General features: G+C 43.4%; 1 protein-coding gene across 7 annotated transcripts in view; it reads left to right on the forward strand.

Annotated features, from left to right (window-relative positions):
- Positions 1 to 22,547, forward strand: part of SORCS1 (sortilin related VPS10 domain containing receptor 1) — a 475,161-nt gene that overhangs the window by 421,211 nt on the left and 31,403 nt on the right. For all 7 annotated transcript variants that reach the window (XM_014844792.3, XM_044751163.2, XM_044751161.2 and 4 more), the window contains exons 19-22: positions 6,031 to 6,217; positions 14,386 to 14,519; positions 16,679 to 16,802; positions 21,876 to 21,988. In XM_014844792.3, coding sequence (XP_014700278.3) covers positions 6,031 to 6,217; positions 14,386 to 14,519; positions 16,679 to 16,802; positions 21,876 to 21,988 — 558 coding nt within the window. The remainder of the gene's footprint in view (positions 1 to 6,030; positions 6,218 to 14,385; positions 14,520 to 16,678; positions 16,803 to 21,875; positions 21,989 to 22,547) is intronic.

Here is a 22,547-nt window from a genome sequence, read left to right on the forward strand (position 1 = left end):
AATACCAATAGAAATCCAAGACCAAAGTTGACTGTAGAGCATCATCAATGTAACCAATGTCTGTGTTACCTTCTGGTTATTTCCCACATACTTTATCAATATTTAAATATGTCCAGGGTCAGTGAGATAGAATGTGGTGTCTTGCGATGTTTCTTGTGCTATTGTATACTCCACGCCCTCTCTAAATTTGGTGAAATCTTTATTTCCCCTCATTTGCTTCCTCTCTCTCTCTCTCTCTCTCTTTTTTTTTTTTTTTTTTGGTGAGGAAGATTGTCCCTGAACTAACATCTGTGCCAATCTTCCTTTGTTTTGTATGTGGGGTGCCACTACATCTGGGCTTAATGAATTGTGTGTAGGTCTGCACCCAGGATCCAAACCCGTGAACTCCGGGCCACTGAAGCAGTGTGAAAATTTAACCACTACACCACCAGGCCGGCCCAGTGCTTCCTCTCTCTTATAATCCTTCTGGGATTTAATCTCCCTCTGCTCCTCGCTTGACCTCGCCCCCAGGGTAACTAGTGTTAGCAGGCTGGATTATATTTGCCAGCACCTTTCTCTGTGCATGCACAAACACACACAGGCTTATAGTATATATACTGTGTTATTTTTGCTTTTTTTTAATATAAAAATGGGTTAGACAATAGTCCTTTCTCTATGATGTAGTTTTTGCTGCATGGACTTTAAGGCCCCTTTTGAGACTGACTGTCAGTGAAGCCAGCGTCGGGCGCCCTCTAAAGCTTTGCAGGGGCCAGTGTCTGATGTATGAGTCCGGGTTCTCTCTGCGGTGGGTCCCGAAGGCCTTCAGGAGCATCGTGGAGTCTCACTGCTGGACTGAGGCTGTCAGTGTGGAGTTACTGTAGTATTTGTTTCCCACTTCTCTCTGAAGCCCTGTTACAGGAACTGATAGGTTCACACACCTTTCATTCCTCAGGTTAATCTTGGCTTCATCAGGGCCATTTTACATATTTGTTTTTCTACTAGAGAAGTCAGTGATGCCCTTGGAGAATCCCCATATGGATTTCACGTGACTTTTCTGCCTTTCTTGGGCACTTCTTTTGCGCTAGTATTCTCAGTTCTCTGTCTATATTAGGGCGTGTGCCTAAAGGGCATTAGATCTAAAGAACTTTATGTGCTGGTCTAGATATTTCCCAGCCTGAGCTCTGTTGCAGGAGTGATGACTTGTGATTTATTAGATTGAAGTAACTCTCAATTATACACATGAGTTTCTTGACTACTGATTATGAATACCTATTGTTTCCTGTTTTCTCTATCTTCTTTATAGATAGAGAACCTGATACTGCTTCACCAGAGGGAAGACATAAGAGTGTGGTTCGTGCAAACCCTTCTTTCCACTTCTTAGCAAAAATATTGTCAGAGAGGGAAACAGAGTCAAAGCCAGTAAGAGAGTCTAGAAAGAAAAGAAAGCGATGCCTCTCCTTTGTTACCTCCTTCCTCCCCCTCTGAAAGGTATTACAAGTAACTCAATTAAAGAGGCTCCACAAGCACTGAGCTGCATGGGTAAAGTTAACCCACAGATAATCTTAAACCCTTTCTTAGGTAAGTCTCCTACTAGCTGTGGGCCCTTAGGCATCGTTAACCTCTCTTTGCCCCAGTTCTCTTGGGTATGTCAAAAGGAAATAGCATCTGACCTTGCCCTTGTGTCAGGTGCTGAGGATGCACAAACTACCCTCATTATCATCCAGCAACACCTTTTCCTAGAGAAGTTAGCTAATCTTGACCGTGTATATTATGGAATTTCTGTGTGTGATGGTGCACCAGTCACTGACAATGAGTTTAGTGCTTCCCTTCCTGGTTTTATTAATGCATCCTTGGCACTTTAGAATCCTGAAACATCTGGGAAAGCTTTATCATCATATCAGAATGGAGTAAGAATAGCGTCAGCTTCTGCTGCACTATCTTCGTCCCTAGATGAGTTTAATCACAGGAATACCTAACGTTCAACAATCTGAACCAGAGAGCCTCAAGCTTCGGTGCAGCCCAGCGTCAGCTGTGAACCTTCTCAGACCACAGCAGGAACGAGCATCCTTCCCAGAGCCTTTGAGCCAGGAGGTGGGTCTTGGGTACCTGGGCATCAGCATTGTTTTCTTTTAATTTCTATAAGAGATGCTGATAGCAAAGGCTGAGATTCACTGATTTCAAAACCAATAAACTGTGGGAGTTAATTTTGACAGGAAAGTGCATGTAATTTCCTGTTGCAACTCATATTTCAATCTGCCATGATCTGCCCTGATTTACCCCCTAATTGGCTTCCCAGCATGCTTGAGCCTTGTCCTAGTTCATCTTCCCTATGGTGGCCAGAGTTATCTTTTTGAATTAAAAATATCATCATGCTATATTTCTCCCAAATTCCTGTTTAAAACACTTTAACGGCTTCCCATTACTCCTAGGAGAAAGATCAAAATCAAAGACTCAGCCCACAGGTTCTAAAATGTCATTTTCTCCCCTCCAGTCTAGTTTCATAACATGTTCCTACTGTGTGTCTATCTTCAGCTTCCTTAATACCATCCCCCTTCTGCCACAGGGCCCTTGCACATCTCGTTCCCTTTGCCTGGACTCCTCACCTCGCTCATGTTCTTTGTTTGGTTAATTTACTTCTTTCCTTTGGGTCTTCTCAGGTTAATATCACTGCTTCTGGGAAGCCTTCCTTGAAATTCTCAATCAGATCAGATTTTTTTTTTTTTTTAAGATTTTATTTTTTCCTTTTTCTCCCCAAAGGCCCCCCCCCCCCCCCCCCCGTACATAGTTGTGTATTCTTCGTTGTGGGTTCTTCCAGTTGTGGCATGTGGGACGCTGCCTCAGCGTGGTCCAATGAGCAGAGCCATGTCCGCGCCCAGGATTCGAACCAACGAAACACTGGGCCGCCTGCAGCGGAGCGCGCGAACTTAACCACTCGGCCACGGGGCCAGCCCCGTCAATCAGATCAGATTTTAAGTCTCCACCTCTCCCTATTGTGAAAGCTTATAACACTGTGCCCCTCTCCTTCATATCATACCCTGTAATAATTTTTTTTATTATTTGTGTGATTATTTAATTAAAGTCTATCTGTTTCACTGTATGCTCAGGAAATCCGAGATCACACATGTCTTGTTTGGTTCGGTTGGTTATAATTTACATAGCAGGGTTCTCCCAGTTAGTGCCTAACACAAGATAAACACTCAATAGATATCTGCCGGTTGGTTGAGTGAATGAATGAATGACCAGATAGCCAGTTAAAGCAGGACAGGCATGCCTAATTGATTGGTGACCTAGGACTTAGGCTCTTCCCTTTGCCTTCTTTCTTATTCTCTAAGAGGAACTGGCGGCCCTGCCTCAGATGGTAATTACAGGCCAAGGAAGTCAGATGCTGATGACAAATGAGCCTCACAGTGATGCAGTACCACTGTATCAGGCTTGCCAAGCACCTGAGAGCCCCTGAAGGCAAAGGCATGGGATCTGGTTTGCTCCACTTGAGTAGGCAAAACTGCAACAGCAGGGATGAAATCTGCTGCCTTCAGCTGTCAGACTTGGCCCTTGATGCTCCTGTTTCCTAGTGCAGAGCACCAAACCCAGAGGCCTGCACCCATGTCAGGAGGTCCTGCGGACCTCACATTTGACTGGGGGGGGGATTCCATCCCTTTGACTACAGGGGCTCTCAGGTGCATGGTAAGCCTAATACTTTCATACCATATATCCATTATGTGTATATATCCTGACCTAATACCCTAAAAGCCTGACTCTGTAATGGCAGCCTTACTGATGCACTAGTCCAAACACTGTGTAGCTCCTTCCTTTTGTCTGCTATATAAGCAGAGAACATTGTCATGAGTGGAGAATTAGGAATGCTGTCATGCCAAAAGACTGACAAGCCATAGACATCCAGACAGACAGAACTTGGGTTGGGGTACTATGTAACTGACAAGAGATCTAAGTCCAGGGCTACAAAAGGAGAATAGTGAATACAAATCAGAAAGGGAAGGCTAGGTAGACTCAAGCAATGGCAGCCAAAGTTGTAGTTTTCCAAGTTGTGCAGGTAGCTGCTCTCTCAGTGGAGACTGAAGTGGAATCAGCTAAAGATGTGAATCTCCGTTCTGCCCTTTTGCAAACGATGGTCCCTACTGGATGTCCACTCTGTCCCCAAAAAGACACCTAAACCCCTCTACCTCCCTCTCTCTCTTTTTCTCAGAAACTATTGTGCTTGTCATATTGTATGATTAACCCTAGCCCCTCCTGATGCTTCCCTGGAGCATTTGCCCCAGATGGTGTGAGTGGGTTATAAGGGGGGCTCTTCCTCCAGGCCCAAACATAGAGCTGACCTGGCAGCAACTCTGTTGAAGGTCCAGAAAACCTGGAAGTGGAAACTGACCAGGAAGAGGATGAGAAATTGATCGGTCAGTCCGCTTTGGTTGTCCAAATGAGGGATAAGTCAGCAGGAATGCTTGACATTTATGTTTATTAGTGAAGGGAATTCAAGTAATTGCACAGTGTCTGGGCTTGTGGATATCTGTTTTGTAGTTTTGAAGCGAGTTTCTTTTTCTACCCTAGGGGAGAGTTTTTGCCCGTGTCCTTACTGAGAGTCAGCTGTCGTGTGCCCCCCACGCAATGCTTGGCTGGGCACAGAGCGAAGAGTAGGTCACACAGATTCATAGGATTTGAACTGCTTTTCCATTCCCTGTGAATTAATCTTTTAAATGTCAGCATTTTAAACTTGGCCTTTTCAAAAAATATGATACCATATGAACCTTACTTAATCGAAAATACATTTATAGTTCAAAAGTTTTGTGTCCCCCCCGCCTCTGAGAAAATGGATAAGCTAACCAAACAAATAAATAAAAAAAGGTGTTAAAGGATGGGCAGTGTGAGAGGGAACCTGGTTATTGTCAGTTGGGTCTAAGAAACTTTGTTCCTTAAGAATCTCAACTGTAATTCCAAAGGCCATTTTTTTTTTTTTTTTACAGGTCTGCGATTTTATAAAGCAGACTTTATCTTCTCCTGCCTAGCTGTGGGAAATTTAGAATCATGTGAGTCCAATCAAGCTTGAAAAGGAATATTACAGGTCTTTTGCAGCTGCATTGTTTTTATAGTCATTTATTTGGGTACAGAATTTTAAGGATTACTGACTACATGTCTTTTATAACAACTTTTTGAATTAACATGGTAAGGTATTATTATGCCCATTTCATAGATTAGGTAACTGAGACCCAAGGAAGCTGAATAACTGCATGAAGTCATCCAATTTGTGAATGGCGCACTAGGATTCAAGCCTGGAGGAGCCGTGCATCCTTTACCCACAATGCTATGTTCCATCTGTAATGAGTGAAATACAAGTCCAGGGAGATGGGTTCGAATCCCAGAACTACACTAACTAGCTGTGTTAACTTTGAGCAAATGATTAAACCTTTCTTGACTTTAGCTTCCTCATCTGTAAAAGGAATGAACATTGCCTGCTTTCTCTCCAGACTAAGATTCTGTGAAGAATAAAATGGGGTCATTTTGAGAGCATAAAATGCTGAAGTAGAAAAGAATTCACCATCATGATCTTAAATAATAACACGGCTGAGTCCAATGTCATATCAGGTGTAAGGCAAGGTGTCTCCCATCCCTCCTCCAACATGGTTAGGGAATCAGAAATAAAGGGAGGGGGGATTCAGGGGTCCTGAACACATAAGAAGTGGTCAATGACCATGTTAGGTATGCTGAGTTTTTAAAATTGCGTGTTTATACCTTCTAGTCGTGTGCATGGATAACACCATAAAAAAAGCCTTCAGAGGAATTGAATATCAAATTTGAGCTGATCATCAAACACTTAATTTTCCAAACCTTGAAACTTTTAGTAGTTGATGCCCTTCAGATTTGGAGAGCATCCATCTTAGTAAACTCCTGTCTGCCAGGGAATGTCACAGGGATTCTGTCAAACACAGACAGATGCTCCCAGCTGCAGGAGGGAGCCAGGGCTGCCATTGTCCCTGAGCCAGGGACCAACACAAGCCCCAGCACTGACTCCCTTTCCTCTGATGTCGGGCTGTTTTTCAGGGTGATGTTCAGAGGACACTCATCCAGGTGGACTTCGGTGATGGCATCGCTGTGTCCTACGTCAACCTCAGCTCCATGGAAGATGGGATCAAACATGTCTATCATAATGTGGGCATTTTCCGAGTGACCGTGCAGGTGGACAACAGTCTGGGGTCTGACAGCGCCGTCCTGTACTTACATGTAACTTGTATGTTATTACTGTTGTTGGTTTATGAAATATTTAAAATATTGTGTTCCTTTTAAAATATAATCCAAAATTTTATATCTAAAAGAAGCTCCCTAGTTACTACTTAGCGGAAAGGAAAAGGAGAATAAGAGAGCCAAGTGGGGAGAAAGTAAAAAGAAAATCAGCGAGTGGAATTTGAATAATCCTGGAGTCTGGTTTGCTTCAAAATGTTCTCATTGCCTTTACTATGCCTCTTCCAGGTGCCTCTGAGATATAACACCTGTGTCTGGTGGATGGTCAATTTGCTGAGCTATTTCGTTGAATATGAATTTGTCCTTTTTTTGGGTCATAAATGTTTGGAGACGATCCACATGTACGGCTCAGTCTAAGGCACTGAGAATTAGCACAAGTCATGGAATTTCTCCCCATCTGATTAGTCTCCTCTTCCCATGTTATATCTCACTATTAATAATTCTTTTAGACTTTTGCTCCCTTTCCTTAAAGTGTGTTTCCTGGGCTTTTATCTGTGGATAAGTTGGTGTCAGAGAGTAGGTGGTGTTGAGGGAAAGAAGGTAAACAATTTTAAGGAAGCTGCATTAGGAAATTGTTCTAAGCAATGTTAAAGCTTTTACCCCATTGAGGAATCTAAAGATGGACTAAGAATGATGACATCATGATAACTCCTGAGTTATGTTTAGTAAAAATGTGTGCCATGAATGCCTCTTAGGACAGGAGTGTGGGTGTCCCCACACAGGAACAGGACTTGTGTAGGTTGCTAGAAAAATGGTTTATTTTAAAATGAAAGTAGCTCCTTTATATGAATGGTCTTGTTCAAATTACTTCCAACTTCTTGTCTAAGAGTGTTAAGGCTGAGCAGTATTCCAGGCCTCTCACCTGTCCCTTGCTCGTTGAACCGAATTGAGTACAGAAAGTGCCACCTAGAATTTTTTAAACTGCTGTGGTCCAGTGGAGGACAAGACTGTTTAGGGATCCCCAACAAACTTTGTTGGTTACCGAGGATTCCTGCCATATCACGAATTCTTGATCTTTATCTTCTGTACACTCATGACAGAGGTACTTTGAAGAAACACACCCTCCCTTCTTTGGGTTTAAACCAAGTTTTACAAGATTCCCAGTATGCTAACTCCACCTCCCCCTTTTCAGCTAAAGTTTGTTAAGCTCTTACTGTGTGTGCCAGGCTTTGTGCTAAACAAGCTCTTATGTGTATGGTCTCACTTCTCAAAACAACCCTATGAAGGAGGCACTATTGGAAACCTACTTTTCAAAGAACAGTGAGGTTCAGAGAGCTTAACCAACCCATTTGAAGTTGTAGACCTTCTAGCTGGCAGAGCCAGCCTTCAGACTCGGGTCTGCCTGTCTCAAGAACCCCCAGGTCTTGGGACCGGCCCAGTGGCATAGCAGTTAAGTTTGCACACTCCGCTTTGGCAGCCTGGGGTTTGCCAGTCCGGATCCTGGGCGTGGACCTATGCACTGCTTATCAAGCTATGCTGTGGCAGGCAGTCCACATACAAAATAGAGGAAGATAGGCACAGATGTTTGCTCAGGGTTAATCCTCAAGAAAAAAAAAAGAATCCCAGCTCTTGATCACTAAGGTTATTGTCAATAGTGCCAATGGTGGCTGGGGTTGGAGGAACTAAGTCTCCCTCAGCTCTTATCTCCTCCCACATCTTTGCAGCTCATCCTGAGAAACATGAAAATTTGTGTTAGCAGCAGTGTACATGCTGTACAACTACACAGGTTGAAGACACCTTTCAGAGGCTCTCTTCCTGCTGACTGCTCCCCTAGCTGTCTTATGTAGACTTTCCAGAGTTGCCTCTTACTAAGAAATAATCTCAAGTGCTGATAGCATCATAATAATGATAAAATCTTTCAAAAATACATCACAAACATTGGTGGCTATTAGTAGCAAAAATAACTCGCGACACAAATGACAGTGCATTTGCTGAGAATGGCTGCTTACCTAGCAGCCTGTCATTTGCCACAGCTTATTCTATAAGGGAGATTTTTGTGAGCGAGCTACTCTGCTGCAGAATCACAGTAATTTCATTCTATCTCCCGTACATGTATTAAACATCGCCCAAACTCCAGCCATATGTAAATACTGCTTTAAAATTCAGCGGCCACTTTTTGTCTCCATTTCTCAGGGTCTCCCATGCAGTCATCCACAGCTCACCCTCCTGGTCACCCTGTGGATTCTTCCTCCCCCCTAAAAATGATCACATCCCCTGAGGGATCCCTCCGCACCCCAGCCCACTCCTGAGGTTACTACCTCCTGGAAAGGAAAACAGCACAGAGCTTGCCTCTGCCCAAGATTAAAGGTGGCTGATGCCAGGACTTCTGGAAGAAATGAGCCTCTCTGTTTACATGCGATTTTTTAAATTGTCTCATTAGCCTAGCCGAGTGGCTAAACATTTTGACCTTAACCTTAGTGGCAGGTGATTTGTAATGGAATGTTCCGTGTTCTGATTTTAATTGTGTTAGCCTCATCTTGGGTTAAGTGGTTGGATGAGCATGCCTCATATAATAGAACCCCTTTCTAACCTGGCCTTGGGGACAAGAGTTAACTCTTTTTTACTAACTGTATTAAAGCAGGATTATTTGTAAATTTTCATTAACTCGCAGACATCGAAAACCACGTCATAACAGTTTCGGCAGGTTCTGACATGATGGCATAGCACCCCTCTCCTGGAGGAACCACTGTGCTCTACTATGCATGTGAAGTCGTGTGCAGTCCTGACCCCTCCACTGTGAGATGCAAGCTTGGTGCTTTCGTTCAGGTGGAGGAAACAAGAATTGGAGAAGCACTGTGATTTTGACACTGTTTTACACTAACAGGAAGTCAGAACAAGACCGTAATTGATTCACACTCCCCAAAAGCTCAAACCTGAAGGCTATCATAGCATTTTTTGATGCCACAATGCCAGGATATGGGAAGGAGGTGGCTTTGTAGAAAAACAAAAACGAGCGCTGGACAGAGTTGGGAGTTGTTAGGTCCAGATGCTAGCCTGAACTCCTGGCCAAGTCACTCCATTTCTCTGAGCCTATGTTTCCTTCTCTGTCACATGAGGAATGCATATCTTGTTTCCCAAAGGTTCTATGAAGCAGAATATGCTGTGCCCTGTCACCTAGCAAAGCTTGATTTTTTGTAGCACATGCATTTGTACCTAGTGAGTTCTGAACAGCAGCTCTTAGCTCAGCATGCCAAGCCTGCCCTCTGCACCTTTCACCCATCCCTCCACCCCTGCCCCAAGACTCTTCCAGAAAGCCCCATTGCCTGTCTAGAAAACACACTCCCTCCTCTCTCCAGTTCAGAAAGGGGATTTGATTCCAAGTCAGAGGTTTTCAATATGGGTTTGCAAAGGTCATCAGGAACAAATGGAGATGATGTTCCTGCTGTAACATTTCCAGGAGTGGGCCAGCAGCGCTCAGCAGGCGGATGGGTAATCTGTTGTAGCCTGACAGGTGGAAATTCCTTGGGGATAGTATTCACTGTGCTCTGCTAGTTTGCAAACTAATGAGACACGTGGTGCAGCCGGTGTTGCCTTCAGGTGGATGGGGCAGAGAATTTAGAGGACATGCAGGTTTTTGTTCAGAAAGCTGCCCTGTCTCAGCAAGTCTTGCAGAAAAAGATCACTGAAAACGGTGCAAATGTGCAGAATGGCAGGAAAAAGAAAAAAGATGAGGTGGATTTTCTAGTCTTTCCCAAATCCCTCTCTTCAACTGCCTCCTCATATGGGCACCATTTCCAGATGTCTTTCTTTCCCCAGCTTAAGGGAAAGTGATCAGTTTCTTGAAAACCTCTGTAGCTTTGCAGCCTTTCACACGATGGTTATAATGGCCAGAAAATGTCAGACTCGGGTTTTGTAAAGTGTGATTTAATGAGTCACCTGCCCCAGAATTACATGAGGAAAATGTAGCGTCCTGGGCCCCATTCCAGATCTACTAAATGAGAATTCCTGGAAGTGTGGCATCATAATCGGCTTTGAACAGATGAGTGTGGTCCTTATGTACGATGATGTTGAAGGAACTCTGTTTCAGGATTTCATCTTCATGCTTAGAGTCACTTTTATTTCTTCTAGGGGATTTTTTGTACGTTTCAGACAAACAGCAATGTCATGCATACGCGATATTTAATTTTGTGGTTGGGGGAGATCTCCAGAACAAATGCTAGAGGCAGGCCAGGACAGTCAGTGTATATGTGCACACGTGCAGAGCCACACACACGATGTTCAGTCTCACAGACGTCAGCTGTTTCCTGCGGCACAGGAGGGCTAAACAAGAAAAGAGAAGGGAAACCCAGTTCACAAAAGTAATTCCCCAGTCCTGTCAACCACTGTGCTTGGGAAGATTCATATGGAGTGATGCAGCGCCACCTGCCGTCCCTTTTGTAGATCACAGGCACCTGACTAATGGAGCCGCATCTGCCAGTTGGTTCAGCTCTGGGCTTGGTGCAGCCAGCCAGCTGGGGGCCTCCCCAGGCTGGAGGTTTACTTCCGTGGCTCCATTAGGACAGACTGCACCATCTGTGCAGAAAAGAGATGCCTAAAAGATAGGCTTTGGGGCAGCAACAACTAGATATATTAGACACATAAAAAGTGAATGCATGCAAGAGGGCGTGGGAACCTGAAAGATAAATTCCACACATTTGTATGAATGTAAAAACATGCAAGAATGAACTCATACAGACACATACATGCATACTTCAGGGCCTCCAAAACCAGCATGTTCGGTGTCATGAAAACCTCTTCGATCTCATTGACTCCCACTGTTTCCCTCCAGCTCTCCACTCAGCCATTTTTTGCTATTTCTCAAACATGGAGAGCCACCTCCTCCCCAAGGTCTTTGCACTTCCTCTGGAGCATCCCAAATAGATATTTGGTGCACTCCCTCACTTTATTAAAGTCACTGGTCAAGTGTCACTTCTGAGAGACTTTCCTTGACCACCCTATCAAAAATAGCACTCTCTTGGGCCCAGTCCAGTGGCATAGTGGTTAAGTTCAGAGTGCTCTGCTTTGGCAGCCTGGGTTCATGGGTTCAGATCCCAGGCATGGACCTACACCACTCATCAGCCATGCTGTGGCAGTGACCCACATATAAAGTGGCAGAAGATTGGCACGGATTAGCTCAGGGCTAATCTTCCTCAGAAAAAAGAAAAAGAAAGTACTCTCTCACTTACCCCTACTTTATGTGTTCAATGCCTGCCTCCCTCAATAATACATAAGCTCCACCAAGAGTCAGGTGTCCCCAGCACCTAGAATAATGACACATACTAGCACTCAAAAACTATTGAATGAATGAATGACCATATTGCACCAACAAGATTCAATATTTGTCATTAACAGAAAACAGAGGCATCATCCTTACTTTGATGTTCTGACTTTAAAATAATTATTAAATATTCATACGTGAGAGACACCTTTTAGAATGGAACCAGCTTGTCTAGCAGAGCTTCTCTAGTCCTTGCCTTCTAACTGGTTCAGTTAAGTCAGATCATGGGAGTCAGGAGGAGAATCACAGAGGAGGAGACGCTGGAACTGAGACTTGAAAACGACGGGTGCCATAAGAAAGGTAGATAACTCAAGGCCTTGGGGTGGGACAAGGCGTGGCCTGCTGGAGCACACCATGTGATGGGGAGATGGCCAGAGCGTGCAATAAATGAGAGCATGTGTAAAGTGCATTTCCCAATGGCTGGAACATATTTAAGTAATCAGTAAGTAGTGACTCTTATAACAGCTGTTTTTCTCAAATGGGAAAGCTCTTAGCATTTGTCAGCTGGCCAGAGCATGGGTCCTGAAATCAAACTGCTTTGGTTCACACCTGGAGTGGATGTTTCCTAGCAGTGTTACCTTGGGAAAGTCGTCTTCCTCTGCTTGTTCCTCTCTAAATGGGGATGCTAGTAGTGCCTACTTCATAAGGTGATTGTGAGGATTAAAGGAGAATAAAATGAGCCATTAGCGGAATATGGGGTCCATAGTCATCGCTCAGTAAACATTGCCCTTTTGTTGTTGCATTGAACCATTCTGACTGCATATCAACTACTTCTTATCATATGGCTTATAAGCTAGAAAATTAATTTTATTCTACATGCCAGTCATCACGCCTCTAATTCTATAAAGAGAGAGAAGCATGGACAAAAGTAGGAACAGGAAATTCTGTCATTATTAGTTTGCTTACGCAGTGAATGTTCAAGTACCTACTGTGTCCCAGGAACTGTGCTAATCTTTATGCATAAAAATATATATGAAAGCTTGTTCCCTCAAGAAGTTTGCAGCCTGCATTCTCTGTCTCATGAATTTTGGATCAATATGTGGTAGTTATCATTATTATTATAATTAGGTAATGGGAATTTTAATTTTGAGCAAATGAGTGGCATGATCAACTTGGTCTTTTAGAAAAATCACTCACAACAATTTGCAGGGTGAGAAGGTACATAATCACTACTGTACACGGATTGCTGTATAAATGGATAGTGTATCAGTTTGCAAGAATGAACTTATACGAACACACACATCCATGTTTCAGGGCCCACAAGACTGACATGCTAGATGTCCTCACTACCTGTTAGATCTCATTGGCCTCCACTTTTCCCCTCTATCTCTCTGCTGCAGCCACTTGAGCTTTCTTGCTATTCCTCAAACCTAGAGAGCCACCTTCTTTTCAAGGTCTTTGCCCTTGCTTTACCCTCACCCTGGATCATATATTTTATTCTAGGTGCTGGGGACACCTGGCACTTGGTGCAGCTTATGTATTATTGAGGGAAGCAGGCATTGAACACATAAAGCAGGTGGGTGGATTAGAGTGCGGAAGGGTTAGGGGCAGAAAAATCTGTAAGAGTTGTAATGGTCCAGATGGGAGGGTGCTTAGTCTATGAACCAAGGCAGGATTGGGGAGGGTGAGAAGCTCTAACTGAAAGACATTTATGAAACCCAATCAATGGTTTCCTCAATGGATGTGGGCAGCAAGAAATAAGGAATCTAGATTGACTTTCTGCTGCTGGCTTGGGCCCCTGAATAAACATTGATTTTATTCATCAAGATATGGAGAATACAGAATGGGGGACATAGTGCATTTCTTAGGAACATTTGGCTGCTAATTGGGTCCAGAGTCAAGAGGTGATCTTGGAGTCCTAAGCATGTAGTTTATAGTTGGTGGTCAAGGTATGGATAATATTACTTGCAGAAGAATAAATGGAAGGAGAAAAAGGCCAAAAACAGTACCCTAGGAAACACACTTAATGGTCAAGCAGAAGAAGAGGCAATGATTGAACCAGGTGGAAAGGCTGGAGGTAGCACTTTCTTCTCCACCTCATGGAATGGTGGTGAGGATGACAGATTTTTGTCTTGTTCACCTCAGAGGAAACTGCATTTTGCCTGGGAAGAGTAACTAAAGAGAAGATCAGGGGTCACAGGAAAGGTCCTGGTGGTTGTCTATGAAAAGGATATTCATATCCTTGTGGGTTTGTACATCTGATTAAGGTTTCTGGTCTAATGGGCCTCTGTAGGGAGAATCATCCTATCTTTTAGTTGAGCACATCCTGAGAACTACAGGGCTCTCTCTGCTCTTTCATGCTTGCCTTTGTCCCAGACAAGCTTAACTCAACCGCAAACACAGTTTGTCCCATGCTTGCCTAACCAGGTGGTACCTAACCTGCACTCACACACAAACATACACATTTACACATACTCGCGTAGGTCTTTAAAATCCGATAGAGAGGAAAGAATAATTCTGTGTACACTGTTTTGGGGATTTTTACAATAACCAGCCCCCAATCCCCCACTCCCTAACACAGACTCTCTGAGTTTTCACGATCCTGGTTTACCACCAAGGATATAACCTCTTGGAAAAACTTTGCATGTCTCTCAAATCTCATATTTACCTGTTCATTTAAGGACTTCATAAATTACTTGTAAATTTTTAAACCTTTGCACATAAATAAGTCAGATTTTAGGCCTGGAAGAAAGATTGGTAAATGGGAAGTGTTGAGACACAGTTGTTCACGATATATCTTTTTCTCCAAAGTAGAGAAAGTACCTGGGCATTTCCCTCAGGGAATATGGTGTGATATTTTGGAGGGTTCCAGAATGAGTATGTGTTCTCTTCAGAGCAGGGAAGGTGAAGTAGAGGAAGCTCTTCCTTCTCTATGCCTCCTTTCTTTTCTTGTGCCTCAGGTCCCCTGGAGCATGTACACCTGTCTCTTCCCTTTGTCACCACAAAGAACAAAGAGGTCAACGCAACTGCAGTGCTGTGGCCCAGCCAAGTGGGCACCCTCACTTATGTGTGGTGGTACGGAAACAACACGGAGGTGGGTCGGCCTTCCGCATGGGGTCTAGTGGCAGCTCAACTCAGATTGGTTGAAGCAAGAGGAATAAAATGGCTTGTGTAACTTAAGAGTCTAGGGGTAGTCCTGGCTTCAGGGACCACAGGCTCATAGGGCTCCAATAACCTCATCAGTATGTTCTCTTTGTCTCTCTGTCTTCCTCTGTCTCACCCCTTCACCCCCTCCCTCTTACCTCTGCTTTCCTCTGTGTGATGTTCCTCTTCAGTTGGGCTTTCCTTCCATGTGAGCCTTAGCAGCAGCCCGAGCTTTTACTCTCATACCTGAGCAGAGAAAAACTCACTTTCATAAAAGTTCTACAGAAGTCTTGCATGGAATATTGTTGACCAAGCCTTGATCATGGTACCAGGGGTAGAAAGAGAGGTGTGGAAGTCAGCCTCCTTAGAACCTCGTGGACCAAGAGAAGGGAGGGAATGGTCCCTAAAAGGAAAAGAAGCCAATGGCTACCAGGCAGCAAAAGCATCAGAGGCCTGCTACATCCTAGCCCCCATGGCCTCCTCACCCTGAATCAGACATGGCCACTTCTTTAGCTCAGCTTTACCCTTTATGTTCTCCCCAAACATTCCCTGTGATCAAAACTCAGCAGCAATTTTAAAACCAGTAGAGACCTTTAACCTCGTTTCCTCTAAGTCCTTCATTTTACAGATGAAAAAAGTGAAGATGATGCAGATGAAGTGGCTGCTCCAATCTCATTCAGCTGGTTCTTGCAGAGGCCAAATCCAAGGCCTTCTCATGCCTACAGGAATTTTTCTTCCCCCCACGCTAGGCTGCATGTTCTCCTTCAGTTTTGAACTCACTCCATTCTTGGAAATTAAAATTTGCTTCCAAATGTCAGTTAGGGCCTTAAGGCTACAGCCAGAAGCATCCCTCCCCAGAGGGCACTGGGATGAATGCTCTGGTCTGGAGCGCTTCCTCTTCTTCCAGCAGAGTTGCTTTTCCATGGTGATGTTGCTCTTCAAATGCAATGCATCTTATTTTAATGCAAACCTTTTGCTACTCCAGAGCTGAATTTTGGCTTTGTAGATATAATTTTGCACAGGCCCGGGGAGCAAACCTCTCTTGACCCCAGACCTGCTAACGTCTGACAGTAACTCAGTGGAAAAGAGACCCTTTTTTTATTTTTTCTAAAACTCTATATAAATTCGGCCCAAATTGGACCCACTACCCACAGAGGAGCAGGAGAAACTCATGTTACAGCCTGAAAGCTAGTACTAGAAGGTAAAAGTACTAAACAACTTTCTTCTGTGGCTCCTATTTTTTTACCTTTTAGCAGAAAACCAAATTCACAGCAGATTATGTTGAGTAGACTTCTTACACTGGGCTTTAGTCTTCTCTCTGCCATACGTGGAGTTAAATGAATTGGATTTTAAAATTCATAAGAAAAGGTAGAAAAGCAATGTTTGTGGAGAGTGAATTGAGGGAGGTTGGTAGGCTAATAGTCTTTTCCTCCAGGACCCTGGCCTCCCATTGTATTACAGCCACCACTCCCAATCTTTTTTATTTTTGAGTCCTCAAACCACTATCCAATTAGTACTTGTTTTCATAGCAGCTACTTCCAGGAAACTGCTGGTAGGGCTCCTCAGAGGAAGCAAAGCCACACAAGGCCACTCGGGTCTAACTTGTGTACTTTTGGTGTCCATGGTTGCTGTGTTCCATTGTAATTTTATATAAATATATATACCCTGGAGATAAACAACTGGCAGCTTATAGATTTTCGATGACTACTGCTTAAGTCTGGGTTAATATGAGCTCCCTCATTTGGTCTGATTGGAATGTTTCCTTGGATTAATGGATCTGTTTGATACGAGTAGATTATCAATAAAGACAGGCACATATCCCACCAGCGAGCAAGACCTGTCAATCTCCCAGCCCTGAATTAGGATGATACCAGAAGAGAAGTGTCAAATTCACAAGGAATGAGCCGAGTCACTTGGAGTGATGACTCTAATAGCCCCTTTCTGGCCTGGACTTGAGATGATGGGAGGCGTAGGTGGAGTCAGTCACACTGGGGTACACCAGAAAGAGCCTCTGCTGATTTAAGTAGCTTGTTGGTGGCTCAGAGCTACAGGCTGTCTCATCTGTAACTGAACAGCTTTCCCTTCACTCTGTGCCCTCTTTTATTTTAGCCCCTGATCACCTTGGAGGGAAGTATATCATTCAAGTTTACTTCTGAAGGGATGAACACCATCACAGTGCAGGTCTCAGCTGGGAATGCCATCCTACAAGACACAAAGACCATCGCGGTGTATGGTGAGTGCTCTGTCTTCACTGATCCATCACTGCCCTCATGCTCAGATGAGATTGTTTGGTACCATAGTGCCAGAGGCCATCCTGGCTTCTGACCTCTACTCAGAGAACAGAGGGTAGTAGTGAGACAGAGCTGAGTCAGGTCTGGTCTTCTCCTTTGGGGAACGTGTGGTTCATCAGCAAAATAGTGGTCCTGAGATCCCAAGAGGGTTTATTGTTTTGTTTTCTTAAAGTGGCTCTGGTGCACATAGAGCAACTATATGCTCACATACCTTAGCTAGGGTAGAGGAAGTTTCATTATGTGTAAGGCTAATTCATTCCATTTGGTATTTTGGGGGTGTTCAAATAGCTAAAACCTGTTATGAAAAAAAAAGGTTAATATTGAGGCTTTTTTTTTAAAGTTTAAGTGTTTTGATTGTTAAGAGGAATCTACCAATACTAAATACTTTGAAAACCTCTTCCATAAATATATATCATTAAAAAAAACTCTGCTAGATTAAAAGTGATGGAAGGGTCATAACAAGCAGATGTTGTGCATCATCATAGACTCAATATTGGTTTGAACAAAGAGCTGTACAGAACAATCTGCTAATTAATTGGGGAGGGTGAATATAGTCAGAGTATTACATGGAATGAAAATTTACTGAAATGGAAGGTGGAATCATTGATTGAAAATGGGAGATTAAAAAAATCGTTTATTCAAATTAATCTCACTTTGGTAATTTTTTTCTGCATGGAAAGTTTGTCAGATGGATATGCACCAAGTGTTATTAGTGGATGGTAAAAATGTGAACTTTTATCGTTAAAATGAAAGTGGTACAGATGCATCATGGAAAATTAAAACTTAGAAAACAGGAACTTAAAAGTAGATGGATGGGGAAAGTAAATGCTGTGCAGAGAGAGAGCAAGAGGGAGGGGTGGAGGGAGGGAAGGTGTGAGAAATGGAGGCAAGGAAGGTGAGACAGAGATTGAGAGAGAGAAGGAGACTAGCCAGTGATCCAAGTAATATCAATTGCCCCAGTTCCAGAATTAATTGATTCTGATGCAGGTTCTGTTTTTTATTTCCCATCTTGCCAACTTGACCTTCAAATTCAGAAAGAAATGTGTAAGCAACTTTGAACATGTCTGAGGACACTGTTCCTCGCATGGCTGGGTGTTACATTCCATCATGTTTCCTCCCTTCTCCCTCCTGAAGAGGCTCGGGAAGCCCAAATAGTAAATGAAAGTATAAACCAGGGCTGTGGTTTTCCTAACAAGGTCCCATCAGTGAGGCGACCTCTCAGCCAGGTGGCCAAAATGGAGAAGGGAGTTTGCTTTTCTTTCCTTCTCTACCCCCTATCGTGCTCTAAGGATGCATTTAATCCTCATAACAACTCCAGGATAGAGTAGGTGATATCATTATTCTCATTTTTTTCAGAGAGTTAATAACTTGCCAGAGCTAGTAAGTGGTAGAGCTGGGCTTTCAACCCAGCCCATCTAGACCCAGGGCCCATGCTCTGAAATTACCCTCCATAACTGGCTCTCATGTCTTTTCTCTCTGATGCTCTCTTTCCTGTCTCTCCCTCCTGGATGTCACAGGTGTCACTAGTGGGCCCTGACCCATGAGTCCAACAGATGTCCTTTTGCTTAAGCACCTCGGTGACCTCATTAGAACTACAGAGTGAACTTTACACCTGGAATGTCTTTGGGCTTATCTGGTCCACCCATTATTTTACAGAGAGCAAACTGTGGCCCAGAAATGGGAAATTACTGGCTTAAAGTCATTCTGCTGTTCAGTGACAGATGCAATAACAATAATGGTAATGGCAGTGGTAGTAATTAACATTGATGAAGCCCTTATCAGTATCTGCTTGATGCACTTGATGTAGATGATCTGTTTTATTGAATTTTCTCAACAGACTTATGAGAAATATGTTATAATTATCCCTATTTTACAAATGAGAAAATATAAGTATGATAGAGCACAAGAATTCTGGATCCAGAGGCAATGTTCTAACCACTTTCCACCCCCTTGCTATGATTGGTTCCTCCTCTTCCTTAGATCTCTTTAAGGGCATCATCCAAGAGTGGGTCACTCTCCATCAAATGGGTTATCTTCATTAAAAATGTTTTCTCTGTTAAAAGCTTGAGCAGGGGAAGTCATCTCCTGTTCCTCTAACCAAGTTCCTGACTGATGCGACATCCTTAATTGGTCTTCAGTCAGATGGCTTGTCCAGAGGTTCAAATATATGACTAGAAAATTCTAATGACAGGTGTGACCCATTAAAGCAAATTGCTTCACAGGGAGTTAAACAGGCAAGATTGAGCTCAACTGAAGCAAAAGGCAGGGAAATTTTTGAACTCTGGGATGAGCTAGTGGAAAAGTACTGGAGGACATTTAGGGTGATGGGTTATCAATGTAATTAGGCCATCTGTGCTTGCTAATTGGTGCTTATGGAAGTTAGTCTCCTACCCTCCCAGAGACGGGGTCCTATCTTTCTTGATGATTCCGTTTCAAAGAGGTGGCTCTCAGGTCCTTGAGAAAGGCTTTTCTGGGTTGTAGAAGATTTACATCTCAAAGGTGCAGAGAAAAATTTTACAATGCAAGTTTTCTAAAGTAAATCTTCTATAAAAAGGGGGATCAGGGGCCTGCAGGCAGGAAGAAACCTGTCTAAACGTCAGTCAAGGTGAGGGGAACATTACGACCATCACAGTCAGACCAAAGGAGGCATCATATTTGGAAAGTTGACAGAGGAAAGATCATCTACCCAAGCCACACAATAGACTGGAGGAAAGAAAGTTTATGTTGCATTATTTTCTTTAATTTGCTTGAGGGCACAGGTTTCCTTTAAATACAAAAAGGAAAATGCACATGTGTAGAATTCATCTCTCTCAGCAGCTGCAAAAAAATATATATATATTATTGGTGTTTACCTTTTTCAGTCCTCTCACATGCCTCCCATATTTGTTGAATAAACTTAAGTATAACATTTTTCCGCCTTGCCGTTTAGCATGCTAAGTAATTGCAGACGGAGCTGCATCATTTTTCTCACTTGTGTCCTTTTATTAAGGTAAATATCTTCTCTTGTAGCTGACATCTCCACAGTTTGGTTAAGAGGTTCCGGGAAAGTGAAAATGGCATAAACTTGCATCTTCCAAGTGATAAGTTAGGACTCGATGGGTGGTTCCTTGGCCCCGCCATTTACCATTACTAGTAATTAATATGCATTTCATTATTCTCCATCAGAATGGAAACGGCGATATTCACTTCGGTGACCATAAAATAGTCAAGCTTTGAGAAATATGTCTTTGGAATAGGCTAGCTGCCATAAATACACACCTTATAATGCAAGAGTCCTCAAAACCTGTGTCTGATGAGTCTTTAGCATTGTTAGGAAATGCACAAGCGGGCTTTCATGTTTCCCGAATGTGTAGTTGACATTGCCAATGTGGCTGAACCCATACTAAAATACGAGGACATGCTTGAAGCAAGAAAGAAATGGTTGTTGAAGAAGTAAATGCATAAATTATAGAGATCCTCCACTGTAATTTATGCATGTATTTATTCAACAAAATTTATTAATGAAGTGACATAGATGGTAATTGAAAACCTATCATGAGCTGGGCAGTATCCCAAAGGGCTAAGAACACAATGCCCCTGTCCTCACTGAGCTCATACTCCAGTGTTGGAGACAAACAATAAAAACAAAATAATTTAAATAGCAAGAAGTATCAAGAAAACAAATAGGGTCGTATAATAAGGGGTGTTTGAATTGGCAAAAGGGAGGCTACCTGAGGTTACTGGTGGGAAGGAGAGACTGAATGATGAGAAGGAGCCAAACATGCTGTCATCTGGGAAAGTGGAAGCGTGCTAATGTGGGAAGGAGCAAAGCAGACTGAGCAACATGGGGAAGGACAGTGCAGGTACCCACCAGGACATGAGTCAGGAAAGAAAGTCCTTACTGGGCTGTGTGGGACTGTGGAGGCCACAGTAAGAATCTGAATTTTATTCTAAATGTAGTGTGGAGCCACTAGCAGATTTTATAGGAGCGATGTGATCTGAGTATACCATGTGCCAAACACTGTGCTGACTTAAGGCCCCCAGGGCTGTGCTCTGAAACCCATCACCATGCTAGGGCCAAGGCCACGCCCTCCATGGGCTGATCCCAGCCAATGACTGAATGCACCAGGGATGCTAAGGCAGACTTGTTCCTGGGGCACAGGGGACTCCTCTGGCCGTCTTTGACTTCAAGACCCCCAACAGTCTTGCTGAACCTTCCTCAGACAGCAGAGCAGTCACCTATCCTTCCTCCGTCTCTTCTCCTGTGTCATACATGCATCGTGGTCTGATGGTGCCTCAGGCTCCTCTGTCTTCCTCCTCATATTCTCTCATAGATGATGGTCCTCATAAGATCCTTGCTTTTCTAGTTCAGTCTACTTCCTGGAGGACCAGGACTAACTCATGGGCTACAGAGAAAACTAACAAAATCCTTGAATTAAGAAGCTTACAATTCCATTAAATGAAACTTGCATGCAAATGAAAAATAGCAATAGAATGAATACAATAATAATTATAGTTATGTAATCATATAATAGTTATGCAATCACATAATGATAATGAAAGTGTGTGCAAAACACAGTCCTGTCATAAAAAAGAAAATTAAAGCATGGTGGGGCAGGGTATTCAGTCAGTCAATGCTCGAACTAGAGTTTGCATGTTGTATGTGTGGACAGTGGGAAGGATGGGGCATTCTAGGCAAGGGACAGTGAGTGTAAAGTCCCAGGGTCATAAATCTGAAATGCATTCAGGATACTCAAGGTCATTTAGCATCCAGGAGTGAAGAGTCTAGAACTGGGAACAATGGAAAAAGGCTGCAGAGCTAGGCATGGGCCAGAGCCTTGGGCTTTGGTCTGGAAAATGAGGAGCTAGGAGATAATAGGGATGGGATATTAGCACCTGTGATGCTAGTAGGGTCTCTCTGGTAAGTGTGGAAGAGAAGGACCCTCCATTAGGGCTTTGCATAAAATATAAAGGATCATAGACTTCTTGAAATAACTATTTGACTTATAGCCATCACCCTACTGTTGTATCCCCAGAGGAATTCCGATCTCTTCGCCTGTCTTTTTCTCCAAACCTGGACGACTACAACCCGGACATCCCTGAGTGGAGGCGGGACATCAGCCGAGTCATCAAAAAGTCCCTGGTGGAAGTGAGTGCAGACAGTTCCTTCTCTTTCTCAGGCACATTTCCTCTCTGTCCTTGAAGAGCTTCATGGCAAGGGGACCCTTGTGCAAAGAAATGACAGGAAAGAGCCGGAGCCCATGAAAGGGCTGGCTGATCTGTCTGATATCTGCATAGCTGAGCCCCATGCACGCAGACACATCATAGGTGCTATGGGGGGAATGAAGCTGAACAAACAGGTAAAGGTCCTTACCCCTTATGAAACTCTTGTTCAGCTTAGAGAAGAAGAACATGGGAATTTGTGATATATAGCAGAGTTCATGATTAGCCCTTAGTAAGTGTGAAATCAGCTACTGTGCATAATACCAAAAGACACAGCATGAATACAATTAATAAGATCAGCCCTGGGTTCCAGCTCCACAAAGACCTAGCGTTAACAGCACAGTGAGCACTCAGCCCTCAATAGTTAGCCATATTTCTGTGTCCCAATTCTTTTAAGGGCATTTCCCTCCTACAACAGCCCCAAGAGAAAGGTATTATTGTTCTCATTTTGCAGACTAAGCAACTGAGGTTCAGAGAGGTTAAGT

Source organism: Equus asinus, chromosome 2, assembly GCF_041296235.1.
Source record: "Equus asinus isolate D_3611 breed Donkey chromosome 2, EquAss-T2T_v2, whole genome shotgun sequence".
NCBI classification, from domain to species: Eukaryota; Metazoa; Chordata; class Mammalia; order Perissodactyla; family Equidae; genus Equus; species Equus asinus.